This window comes from Cyprinus carpio, chromosome B19 (genome assembly GCF_018340385.1).
Source record: "Cyprinus carpio isolate SPL01 chromosome B19, ASM1834038v1, whole genome shotgun sequence".
In the NCBI taxonomy this organism is placed as follows: domain Eukaryota; kingdom Metazoa; phylum Chordata; class Actinopteri; order Cypriniformes; family Cyprinidae; genus Cyprinus; species Cyprinus carpio.
The window spans coordinates 30735369-30749196 of NC_056615.1; the positions used below are offsets into that span (position 1 = coordinate 30735369).

General features: G+C 33.5%; 2 protein-coding genes across 2 annotated transcripts in view; both read right to left on the reverse strand.

The window, feature by feature from the left end:
* tert (telomerase reverse transcriptase) overlaps positions 1-3775 on the reverse strand; it is a 24335-nt gene extending 20560 nt beyond the window's left edge. The window contains 2 exon segments of the mRNA XM_042745372.1: positions 808-1945; positions 3365-3775. Of these exon segments, the coding sequence (XP_042601306.1) occupies positions 808-1945; positions 3365-3646 (1420 nt within the window). The 5' untranslated portion in view covers positions 3647-3775.
* Positions 3776-8412: 4637 nt separating this feature from the next.
* LOC109111100 (A-kinase anchor protein 9-like) overlaps positions 8413-13828 on the reverse strand; it is a 112314-nt gene continuing 106898 nt past the window's right edge. Inside the window, exons 45-47 of the mRNA XM_042746015.1 lie at positions 13430-13559; positions 9177-9310; positions 8413-8916 (exon numbers count right to left, since the gene is read on the reverse strand). Of these exons, the coding sequence (XP_042601949.1) occupies positions 8873-8916; positions 9177-9310; positions 13430-13559 (308 nt within the window). The 3' untranslated portion in view covers positions 8413-8872. The remainder of the gene's footprint in view (positions 8917-9176; positions 9311-13429; positions 13560-13828) is intronic.

Consider the following 13828-nt stretch of genomic DNA (forward strand, 5'->3'; position numbering starts at 1 on the left):
GTATTTTAGCTCTTCAACTTAAAAAAAAGTAAAGTAGCTGAAATAAGTTTCTTAAAAATTTATTTTTTACATTTTTACTTCAGTTAACATTTATTTTATTTTAAGTAAGGTGTTATATTAGTATCAATAGTATATTATAATAGTTTTAGTAATATTTTTTAATAACTCATTTTAATTTTAGGTTGAAGTTTTACAAGTTTTATTTTTTTTATTAATTTTAATGTCAGTTCTAGCTATTTTAGAACTTTTAGAATATATATATATTTATATTTTAGTGTTTTTCTGTTTTATGTCAGTAATGATTTATTTTAAGTAATGTATTTTTATATCAGTTTTAGTTAACTACACTAACCTTGTATTTGAGACCTGACCATCTGATGTTATTTTAGTATCATTCATATACTATTATAATTTTTATTAATAGATGTTTTATATTTTCTGCATTCATTTTTTTTTTAGTTTTTGATATTTTGTATTTTTTTTTTTATTTTTTTGATTTTAGTTTTTGTTTTTTTTTTTTTTTTTGTTTTTTTTTGGCATTTTTTATTTTTAATTTATTTAGTTTTTGTTATTTTTGTACTTCAACATACAGTAAATGAAAACGTTGCCTTGGCAACTAGCTGAAATAAAACAGGATTATTTTTTTAAATTATTTCAGTTAACTTAATTTAAGAATTTTTATGGTTTAACAATATTAATCCTGCATTATACAAAAATAAATAAATAAATAATTTTTTAAAAATCCAATCTGCTTGGCTTTAAACAACCAAAGTAACGAAACAGAGAATAAAGGCATTAAAGACGCACGTTTCTTGAGCCCCAGCCAATGGCAGGCCTTGACCTTCATCTTCCACATCAGCTGCATCAACGGGAGACGCTCAAACTTCCCAAGACGCAGGAAGTTCTTCACGTTGGACAGGAAGTGGAGCTGGTTTTCCTGGGATCCCCAGAGTTCCTCAGGAACAACGTATCGCAAACACTCCCTCACGAACAGATACACCCTGTACGGCGACAAGTGCGACTTCAGCAGCGACTCCATATCCTCCGCCTCTGGATTCACCGAGCACTTCCTGCGCAGGAAGAGAGCATACGGGCACTTCCTGTGCTGCCGTAAGAGCCGAGCGAACAAGGGAACCATTGCGAAGAAACGCTTGGGAAGCTTCCGAAACTTGGCCTGTCCGTCAAACACGTTGGACTCCGATTGGAGGAAAATGACGCGCACGAGATCCGCCCCCTGCAGCCGTCTAGCCCCGCCCACACCTGCTTGCAGCTTCCTGTTAAGCAGGAAGCCCTTCAAGCCCCGCCCACCGTAAAGCATACTCAAAACCCGGATGGAACAGCGCGACGGTCGCGGAGGACGCTGATCCGCGGGTTTCCAGCTCCGCGATCCGTGACTTTCAGGGTTTCGTGAATTTAACGAACCGTCGTTTTCGTCCATCGTCAGCCGTCGCTTCTTTACTGCCGGACGATCTTTCCGTTCGTCATCTATTTCCTCCTCTCTCGCTCTCTTTTTCGAAACTATTTTCTTATCGTCTCTCGTGACTTTCTTCCGAGGGACGCCGACAGGAGTTTTCCGCGTCACGCCGGACGATGTTTGAGTCGCGGCGCGGTCCAGGAAGAACCCGGACCAGGTGCGCGGCAGCAGAAGGTCGTACACGGGCTCGCCGCACACCTGCAGCAAACAGGACGGCGGCACGGTGGCGAAGATCGCGCAATCCTGCAGCAGGTACCGCGTGACTTCCGTTCCCAGACGCTGGTTGATCCGCTTCCACAGCTCGCTGGTGCTGATGGAGGCGGCCGTCTGCGAAACGTCGCCGTGGAAACGGAAGGGGTCCGAGCCGGCCGCCACGTCACTGCACTGATAGCCGAATCCCAGCACGTTCCTCAGTTTCTTCCGCTTGATGTGGTTTAGCGTGAACGCCAGAACCTCCGGCAGCGTGCCGAGCTGAAATCAGACAGTGAACGAATTCTTACGAACATTTTTATGTTTAATTATTTTCTTTGAACCATTTTTACTAAATTAAACCAAAACTAACATAGAACATTGTATAGAAACGTGTTTCTGCCACAGAATAAAAAACTAATTAAAATTAAAAAGTAATTGAACTTTTTATCTCACAATTCGGACATTGTTCAGAAAAATAACAAGAAAAAAGAAGATATAAACATTGAATTACGATTTTTTTTTTCTCTTGCGATTCTGACTTTTTTCTCAAAAAGTATGTTTAAAATTGTGAGATAATTCTGAATCTGCCACGGAATAAAAAAAAAAAGTTAATTATGACTTTTTAACTCACAATTATTATTTTTCTCGCAATTAAATTCGCAAAAAAAAAATATTGTAATTCTAAATTCTGTTTTTTTTTTCCACCACAGTAAAAAATAATAACTGTATAAGCGACTTCGTAACTCACTATTCTGACTTTTTTATATAAATTTTAGGCTATAACTCACAATTCTGACCTTTTTTCTTTAGAATTGTACATTTATATATAGAATTTAAGGGGAAAGTCAAAATTGTGAGATAAAAATGCACAATTAAAATTTTTATTCCATCGCAGAAGCTTCCATAACTTCCCTAACATTAGTAACTGCCAATTGTTTTTTTTTAATGTACAATGTTTTCATATTACACATTGAAACAAAGCAGCTCTACAGAAAATAATGACGTTTATCTGTTTGTAATATCTTCACACTTTATAGTCACATTCGACAGACAATAATAGTCTACATTTTGCGAAAAATATAAAAAATAAGACTTTGAGATTTGGTGTATATATAGTATAACCGGTTATTTGGGGAATTAGCCTAAATAATAATTTTCTAAGAACTTTATTTTTAGTTTTATTTTAACAATCATAAAATAATGTTCCCTGAAAGTTCTGGGAACCAAAAATTGTTAGGGACATTCAGCTGGAAATGTGCAAGAACTTTATGATCTGATGCATGAATATGGAAACTTGTATCTGACCAACAATAAGTCCTATCTTAACAGAAATATTACAGAATTATAATATATTTCCTAGAACAATTAATTCAATACATGTAATGTACAGTAATACCAAGATACTCCAGTGTACGTAAAAGTACATATGCAAAAAAAATGCATTTTTGCATATTGTACCATATGCAAAAAAAAAAAACAAAAAAAAAAACATAACATTAAATTAATTCCATGTCAAATACTACTGTTCTTTTTGGCAGGTCTGTATGTTTTATGTTTCTGAATATGAAAAATGCATTATGAATTAAGCACAGTCAGCTATGACAGATGTATAAGCTACTTGTAAACAATGACTAAGTCAGGAGAATTGATGCAGAATATGATTGATGTAGAAATAACTCAAACAGGTGTGTGAGATACCTGTGCGGGCACGCGCAGCTGCTGCGGTGGCGCGCACGCGCATATGATCAGTCCTCCGGCGAGTTTTTGAAATCGCGCGCCGTCTTTTTCGTCAAGAAGAACCGGTTTCCGTCCGTCAGAGAACACGAGTCCGTCTGCGAACTCCTGCAGAGTCTGAACGCGCGGGTATAACGAGCGCAGGATCGCGAAAACATGTTTAAATCCGCCCTCGGTCGCGTCGCGTCGAGACATGCGGCTGTGTTTGTGTCTCCCGCTTCTGCGCGCTGCGTCTCCGCCAATCATTCGTCGGTCAGAAGACCCGGATGAAAAGACGCGCAAAAACCAAAACCTAAAGTAACTTTTTCCTCGAAATGAACAATTTTAAATGAGCGAGTATATCATAAAACCATCTTCCAAACCGTGTTGTGCCGCACAATAAATGGATATCCTAATCATAAAATAATTGTTTAGAGCTGTCTGGACGGATTTCCCGGGAAACTGCATCCATCACAACATATTTAAATCAAATTCGTGTAATAATGAATTAATTTAATATATGTTAATGTTATTAAAACGTACTGTATATAATGGTACTATAATAATTTCTTGCAAAAGTGCCATGGCATTCTTTTAAAACATAAAGTAGTGAATCATTCTGACATAGTACCTTGCTGAAGAAACACTTTTCATTTTCATTTAGTTTATCTTGATGTACTAAAATATCTGAAACTGAAATAGAATAAATAAAAATGTATTTACATAAAAAACAAACCTACTAAAAATGACAAATGCACACACCAAAATTACTTAAAAAAAAATAGGAAAAAATGCAAGTTATTAATAACAAATATAACAATATCTAAATTATACTTAAATACATCTGATTGTAGGTGTTTATGACATGGTATTTAAATAGTAATTCAAAGAATATTACAGTATTCCCCTGTGAAAACAGATTAGTGTACTTTTAAAAGAGTACTTTTGACAGATTTAATATATTTTAGCATAATATACTTAAGTGAAAACTGTTTAAAGTGTGCTGGCGAAAACACTGACAAGCATTTATTTTTTATACTTTAAAATACACTCACAAATAAATTTCTATCGAAATTTGTATTAAAACATGAATTCATGATCACACGTTTGAAATGATGGAATGAAATGTGTGTAAAATTGCAGTTTAGTCCACTTACAATATATTTACTTTAAATGTAACATTGAATCACACACTACAGTTAAAGTTGTAATGCAAGTACACTTATTTTGTGCTGATTAACATACTAAGTATAACACTAACATTAATAAAAAGTGTGTGTGTGTCTCTGTGTATCTCTCTCTGTGTACCTGTGTGTGTGTGTGTGTCTCTGTGTGTGTGTCTGTGTGTGTCTCTGTGTATCTCTTGTGTGTGTGTGTGTGTGTATGTGTCTCTGTGTGTGTGTCTCTGTGTATCTCTGTGTGCGCGTGTGTCTCTGTGTGTGTGTGTGTGTGTCTCTGTGTGTGTGTGTGTCTCTGTGTATCTCTGTGTGCGTCTGTGCGCGTGTGTCTCTGTGTGTGTGTGTGTGTATCTCTGTGTGTGTGTGTGTGTGTGTGTCTCTGTGGCCTCTCTGTGTGCTGTGGTGGTGGTGTGTCTCTGTGTGTGTGTGTGTGTGTGTGTGTGTGTGTGTGTGACCTCCTCTGCTGGGCTGCTGGTTTCCTCTTCCGTCTCTCGGATGTTCATTCCAGCACTTGTCTCCGTGTATAAAGATAAATTTTTTAACTTTATAAACACAAATCATGCGCTGAAGTCTTGAAACGGAGCCTCTGCAGATGTTGAAAATGAATTGCCTTCAAACTGAGTTTGAGCTGTTAACAGATTTATCACATGAATATAGATCTGATTAAGGACTCGATCGGTATTCAAGTGGATTGAGTTAATTACTGGGTTATGGCGGTTTTCTGTCTTCTTTGGAGAAAGAGGTGAACTTTTGAAATAAACAATGAGGACACAATTTTAGAGATTTGTTCCTGTTGCTAAAAGTTTCTGGAAAAATGAAAAGCAATTCTGACAGTATAATAGCATAATAACACTTCCTCCAGTGAAAAAGTGTTCTGGTGTGAATCAGGAGAGAAATCTGCAAAGATCAAGCAGCGTTTAAACAGCTCTAAACAAATATGTGAGAGACGACAGGAGATGCACTTTTTCACTGGAGGAAGTGTTATTATGGATTATGGACTCTATGTATTTTAGTTAAAAAACGTCTTAATGCTGGATGTGTTTCATCTTTTGTCTTCTCCAGATGTTAACTGATGGACTGGAGTGCTGTGGATTACTTGTGGATTATTGTGATGTTTTTATCAGCTGTTTGGACTCTCATTCTGACGGCACCCATTCACTGCAGAGCATCCATTGCTGAGACACTGATGTGGTGGTTGCATTTACAGAAATCACTACTTCTGACTGCTCCATCTCTGATGATTGTGTCAACGCCGTTTACAATCAGTGATTAAAAACAAAACAAAAAAACACTTTAAATTAATTATGTTTGATGTTGACAGCTGTTTGGGGATATATTACATGTTACATGTTACAAATGTTGTATTACTCAGACTAGTTTTATAGTTTTATTACATTTTTGTTCCTGAAATCCACCCTTCTGCTGGGATCAGAATAATCGCATTTTTATTTTTCTTACTAAAACATTTTGAACACCACAAACTGAGGATTTAATGGTTTTGTGATCTGATCCGAATTCAGATTCCTCTTCTTCTTTTGAATGTTTATATATTTAAAAAATATGTATTTTAATATTTATAAAAAAAATAAAAAAGGTAAAGTAATTGATAAATCTAACAATAATATAATAATTGTTTTACAATATGAATTAGTTATTGTGTAATTATTATTTACAGTTTTATTATAAAATTCTATCATTCGTAAAAATCTAGATATTTAATTTAGAATAATCTTTGCACACATGCATATGTTTATATGCTTATTAAATAATATAATTTATTTTAATATTTATAATAATCATTTACAATTTAAAATAAAAATACAAAAATATAATCATTTATAATAATGAATATATAAATTATTATGCAATTATTATTTAAAAGTTGAATATAAAAACACTAAGTTACTCACTAAAATTATTAAAAAACATTCCTGTTAATTCAGTTAAAATTAATGACTTATTTTTAATTCATTAATTAAAGATTAAATCATTAACTGAAATACAATACAAAAATATATATATATAAAAATAAATTAAAATATAAAAATAAAATCTAATTCAAAATATTAACAAAAGGTGTAATAGTATAATAATAATACTAAATACATTTAAGATTTAAATTAACATTTAACAATTAAAACTCATTTTATTTCATTAGCTGCCAAAGAAAACATTGTACATCTCATTTTGTTTAATTGAACTAAAATAAAAATGAAGTATAGAAATAATTTTAAAATAAAAATATAGATGTATAAAAAATAAAGAAATAAAATAACACAATTACTAAAACTTTAACTAAAAATAAAATATAAAAACTGATTTAAAATATATTAACAAAACCTATAATAGTATAGTTATGATACAAAAATGCATTTAAGACGTTTAAAATAAACAGATAAATAAATAAATAAAATATTATTTAAATATATTTTTCAAACTAAAAAGTTTTTTTTTAACGTTATGAATATTTATTTAATAAATGTCATTAACTTCTCAGACCACATGACATTTGATATCCTAAACTTTAAAAAAACGATCAAAATAAATCTTATAAATCAGTAACAAATCAGTACTTTCATACATTTAATGGTATATGATTTTATCTGAAGCGACATGCATCGCATTTAAGGTTTATATTCGATTAGTTGGTGAAACTATGGGGAAGGGTATAAAGGAGAACACTGAAAATAACTAACTGGGTTCAGATTACTTGATATTAATCAATGCTTATGCTTGTTTTAAATACACATTAAGTAAAATATTACATAAAATCACCTCACAACGTCTTAACCATTGAAAACCGTATCAAATGACATCACAGCGAGGTTTTAAATGATATTCTACAGGATACTAAAAAATCAACCAGAAACATTTAGGAACGGATGGAGGTTGTCAAGTAAAATCTATATTTTTGCGTTTGACAAAACAAAATAAATTAAATTTTTCTAATATTTAAATGATGAAAACCTTCTCAACGTATCGACTTCATATTCAAATATATAGGCTTGCTTAGAGGGACAAAAATCAATAAAAATAACAAAAGATTAAACATGTTTGTGAAGATACAAAGCCCCGTTCACGATAGATAACTATAAAGATAATGATATCAGTGTGCATCTGTACATGATGTTCTCACATTAATGAATCCAATACGGTGAAGCTTTCAAGGCGTTTTCTTTCTTTACTTTTACATGGATTTTAAACAGCAAATGTAGTTTGGGGTACAACAGAATAAACAAAAATGCATAATAATAAAAATACAATAAATAAAAATAATAAGATTATAGAAATAATACTTCGGTCATGATGACGTAGACTGGACGAGTACTTGTTCCCGAGTTATGGCTGTGTTTGTAATACTTTAAAAAAAAAAAAAATGCAGAGAAACTTTCATAAACAATGCATTGAGTTTAACAGTCAAATATCAGCTTAAATAAGATATTTAGAGGCCAGGACTAACTGAAGCTAATTACAAAATTAATATATGTATAAACATATATACATGACATCTATAATAATAATAATAGTCAACTTCAAAATGCCTTAAATAACAGCGGGTCATCATGAAATACATATTTAGCTCATAAAACAAGTGAAGAAAAACAGTGATTATTGATATAATTATAAATGTTTTGTTCATCTGTAGAAATAAAATACACACAGTCAGTATTCTGTCCATCTTTTCTTTTTAAATAATGACTGATAAACATTTCTGAATTGTTGATGAACTCAATAAATTAAGCGGTTTCTGATGAAAAATTGACTGGAAATATACATGTTTTACAGAATAAGGTTTTGAAACGAGTCCATAGTCATGCATAAATGATTATTACAAAAAGAGAACAGAGTCAAAGGCAGTTTTCAAATATTATATTAATTTTTATTTCAGTTTTGACAAAATACCCATAAAATCCAAAGCTCCTACCTTTACAAAAATATGTCTTCTACAAATGTCCTGTGGTCTTTTGACGGGAGCGAGCGGATAAAACACAGTGTGGAGCATCTGATAACAGCGAGCCGGAGCTCTGAGAGTGTTTCTGACCAGTACAGCGTCGCTCAGCGCAGCAGCAAACTCTTAAATTAATCCACTTAAATTAGCATTCCACAAATATACAGAAACATGATTGCTTTCCTTTAACAACAGACAAAGTAGAACTAATGTACAGACGCTGAAGCGGTTTCCAGTGCTGCCAACCAAAGCTTGATTATAAGATGATTCACACAAACACAAGACAAACGGACTGTACAGGTTCATCCTCACAGCAGCTCAGCACAAGAGAAGGCAACGGAGATTCTTCAGAGTGAACCACGACCTTCATCGTCTGACTCCAAAGTGCAACGGAGCGTACGAAGAGGAACCTGCGGACAAAACACTTCAATCAGCATCAAAAACACATTCCTTATTAATGAAACCAGATCTAGTGTTTTATTATTTCTAAATAATATTAAGCAAGCGCTTGCCATTCAGGCATAAAAAATACTATATATAGAGAGAGAGAGATTTTTAGAATGTTATATACACTGTATGTATGTTCTGTTTTGTGGGGGCGTGGCCTAAATGCGTTCTGTCTCTTTAAGAGCTGGAGAATTTAAAGTGACAGGCATGTTGCCGTTGTTACCTGACTGCACGCTCCCCAGACGTCTCTGCAGGGCCTCCAGACGAGAGATGTAGTCGGTGAGAGCGCGGTCAGGGTCGTAGTTCTGCAGGTGTGAACACGGCAAACCTCCGCCGTCACCGGTCACCGAGTGAAACCTGCAGCCGCAAACATCAAAAACACAAAGACTGACTCATTCATAAAGAGAATCACTTAGTTCACTTCTGAATGAATCAGCTGTTTGAACAAATCAAGTCAATGATTCAGTGACTCATTCATAAAGAGAATCACTTAGTTCACTTCTGAATGAATCAGCCGTTTGAACGTATTCAATGATTCAGTGACTCATTCATAAAGAGAATCACTTAGTTCACTTCTAAATGAATCAGCCGTTTGAACGTATTCAATGATTCAGTGACTCATTCATAAAGAGAATCACTTAGTTCACTTCTGAATGAATCAGCTGTTTGAACGCAAGTCAATGATTCAGTGACTCATTCATAAAGAGAATCACTTAGTTCACTTCTGAATGAATCAGCCGTTTGAACACAAGTCAATGATTCAGTGACTCATTCATAAAGAGAATCACTTAGTTCACTTCTGAATGAATCAGCCGTTTGAACAAATCAAGTCAATGATTCAGTGACTCATTCATAAAGAGAATCACTTAGTTCACTTCTAAATGAATCAGCCGTTTGAACGCAAGTCAATGATTCAGTGACTCATTCATAAAGAGAATCACTTAGTTCACTTCTGAATTAATCAGCCGTTTGAACAAATCAAGTCAATGATTCACTGACTCATTCATAAAGAGAATCAGTTCACTTCTGAATGAATCAGCCGTTTGAAACGCAAGTCAATGATTCAGTGACTCATTCATAAAGAGAAATCACTTAGTTCACTTCTAAATGAATCAGCCGTTTGAACAAATCAAGTCAATGATTCAGTGACTCATTCATAAAGAGAATCACTTAGTTCACTTCTGAATGAATCAGCTGTTTGAACGAAAGTCAATGATTCACTGACTCATTCATAAAGAGAATCAGTTCACTTCTGAATGAATCAGCCGTTTGAACGTATTCAATGATTCAGTGACTCATTCATAAAGAGAATCACTTAGTTCACTTCTGAATGAATCAGCCGTTTGAACAAATCTAGTCAATGATTCAGTGACTCATTCATAAAGAGAATCACTTAGTTTCACTTCTAAATGAATCAGCCGTTTGAACGCAAGTCAATGATTCACTGACTCATTCATAAAGAGAATCACTTAGTTCACTTCTGAATGAATCAGCCGTTTGAACTAATCTAGTCAATGATTCAGTGACTCATTCATAAAGAGAATCACTTAGTTCACTTCTGAATGAATCAGCCGTTTGAACGCAAGTCAATGATTCAGTGACTCATTCATAAAGAGAATCACTTAGGGTTCACTTCTAAATGAATCAGCCGTTTGAACGCAAGTCAATGATTCAGTGACTCATTCATAAAGAGAATCACTTAGTTCACTTCTGAATGAATCAGCCGTTTGAACGCAAGTCAATGATTCAGTGACTCATTCATAAAGAGAATCACTTAGTTCACTTCTGAATGAATCAGCCGTTTGAACAAATCTAGTCAATGATTCACTGACTCATTCATAAAGAGAATCACTTAGTTCACTTCTGAATGAATCAGCCGTTTGAACGCAAGTCAATGATTCAGTGACTCATTCATAAAGAGAATCACTTAGTTCACTTCTGAATGAATCAGCCGTTTGAAAGCAAGTCAATGATTCAGTGACTCATTCATAAAGAGAATCACTTAGTTCACTTCTGAATGAATCAGCCGTTTGAACGCAAGTCAATGATTCAGTGACTCATTCATAAAGAGAATCACTTAGTTCACTTCTGAATGAATCAGCTGTTTGAACGCAAGTCAATGATTCAGTGACTCATTCATAAAGAGAATCACTTAGTTCACTTCTGAATGAATCAGCTGTTTGAACAAATCAAGTCAATGATTCAGTGACTCATTCATAAAGAGAATCACTTAGTTCACTTCTGAATGAATCAGCTGTTTGAACAAATCAACTCAATGATTCAATGACTCATTCATAAATACAGTAATTTGATTCGTTTCTGAATGAATGAACTGTCTGAATGAATCTTCCATCTTTAATTGACCATCTAATTCTAGCATTCTCTATGCTAATTCTATTCTTTAAAAAAGCTTGCACTCTATTCATTTAATTACTGCTTGTTTCCTTTAAAAAAAACTATCACTAGCTTCTCTATTCATTTTCTATTCTATCTGTGTTCTTTTTATTTATTATATAATGTAATAAAAGCCCTTGCTACGTGTGCTGTGTTAAGCTAGCTGAGACTTGTTATAGCACTTATATATCATTGCTTTTTTGTTGATTTTGATTGCTTCTATTGACCTCATTTGTAAGTCACTTTGGATAAAAGCATCTGCTAAATAAATAAATGTATAAATGTAAATGAATCAAGTGTCTATGATTCAATGACTCATTCAAAAAAACAGTCATTTGAATTGTTTCTGAATAAACCAGCTGTTTAAACGAATCAATTATTTTGTTAGATTTGTAATTTATGTTGAATGTATGTTTTTTTGTTTCTTTATTAATGGGATGTTTTTGTTTATTTAGTTAATGGTTTAATTTTTCTTTAATAATGGCTTTTGCTTGATTTATTTCTAAATAAATCAGCTATTTAAACGAATCAAGTAAATGATTCAGTGACTCATTCATAAAGACAGTCACTTGATTTGTTTCTAAATAAATCAGCTGTTTAAACGAATCAAGTAAATGATTCAATGACTCATTCATAAAGACAGTCACTTGATTTGTTTCTAAATAAATCAGCTGTTTGAACAAATCAAGTCAGTCAATGATTCAGTGATTCATTCATAAAGACAGTCACTTGATTTGTTTCTAAATAAATCAGCTGTTTAAACGAATCAAGTAAATGATTCAGTGACTCATTCATAAAGACAGTCACTTGATTTGTTTCTAAATAAATCAGCTGTTTAAACGAATCAAGTCAGTGATTCAATGACTCATTCATAAAGACAGTCACTTGATTTATTTCTGAATAAATCAGCATTATTTGAACAAATCAAGTAAATGATTCAATGACTCATTCATAAAGACAGTCACTTGATTTGTTTCTAAATAAACCAGCTGTTTAAACGAATCAAGTAAATGATTCAATGACTCATTCATAAAGACAGTCACTTGATTTGTTTCTAAATAAATCAGCTGTTTGAACAAATCAAGTCAGTCAATGATTCAGTGATTCATTCATAAAGACAGTCACTTGATTTGTTTCTAAATAAATCAGCTGTTTAAAACGAATCAAGTAAATGATTCAGTGACTCATTCATAAAGACAGTCACTTGATTTGTTTCTAAATAAATCAGCTGTTTGAACAAATCAAGTAAATGATTCAATGACTCATTCATAAAGACAGTCACTTGATTTATTTCTAAATAAATCAGCTGTTTGAACAAATCAAGTAAATGATTCAATGACTCATTCATAAAGACAGTCACTTGATTTGTTTCTAAATAAACCAGCTGTTTAAACGAATCAAGTAAATGATTCAGTGATTCATTCATAAAGACAGTCACTTGATTTGTTTCTAAATAAATCAGCTGTTTGAACAAATCAAGTCAGTCAGTGACTCAGTGATTCATTCATAAAGACAGTCACTTGATTTGTTTCTGAATGAATTAGCCAACCGAACAAAATGAGCGAGTCACTGATTCAATGACTCATTCATAAAACAGTAATTTGATTAATTTCTGAATAATTTAGACATCTTTACAAAATTAGTCAGTCAATGATTCAATGATTCATTCATAAAGACGGTCACATGGTTTGTTTCTAAATAAATCAGCTGTTTGAACGAACTGTTTGAATGAATCAAGTAAAACAATGATTCAGTGACTCATTCAAAAAGGCAGCCACTTGCTTTGATTCTAAATGAATCGGATGTCTGAACAAATGAGCACAATGAATGATTCAATGACTCACTCATTACAACAGTGACTTCAGTTTCATATTGAGAGAATATTCCATATTTCAATATTCATTAAAAAAACAACGTCCATTTATTCTCATTATTCTTTGAATGTTAAATCAGAATTGTTCTTCCTAAAGCTATTCTTTGTAATGTCCGTTCAATGCTTCTCTCATCACACACAGTACTGACGGATCCTTTAGGGGTTTCTAATCTGAATGCATGTGTTTGTCAGGAGTGATGAGTCTGCACCTGTGCTGGAGCGTAGCAGCGGAGCGAGGAGAGTCTGGTCCCGTGCGTCCGCGGCTGCTCGCTCGTCTCTCTCTGAACGCCTCCACAGCGCCGGGGTGAAGATACGACGACTCGCTCCTCACATCAGCACCTTCAGTCAATGTTTAACACAACAAACTAATGCTTCTGTTCATCAGGGACACACTAAACTGATCACAAGCGACAGTAAACACTTTATAACGTCACAAAAGATTTCCATTTCTGCTTTCTAGGGATGTAACGGTATCAAAATCTCACGATACGATAATACCGTAATGTAAAGTCCACGATGTGATATTTTAAAAAAAAAAAGACAAAGGAAAATTTTGTGATATTGATATCGTTTCATCCCTAATGCTTTCTATTCACCAAACAATCCTG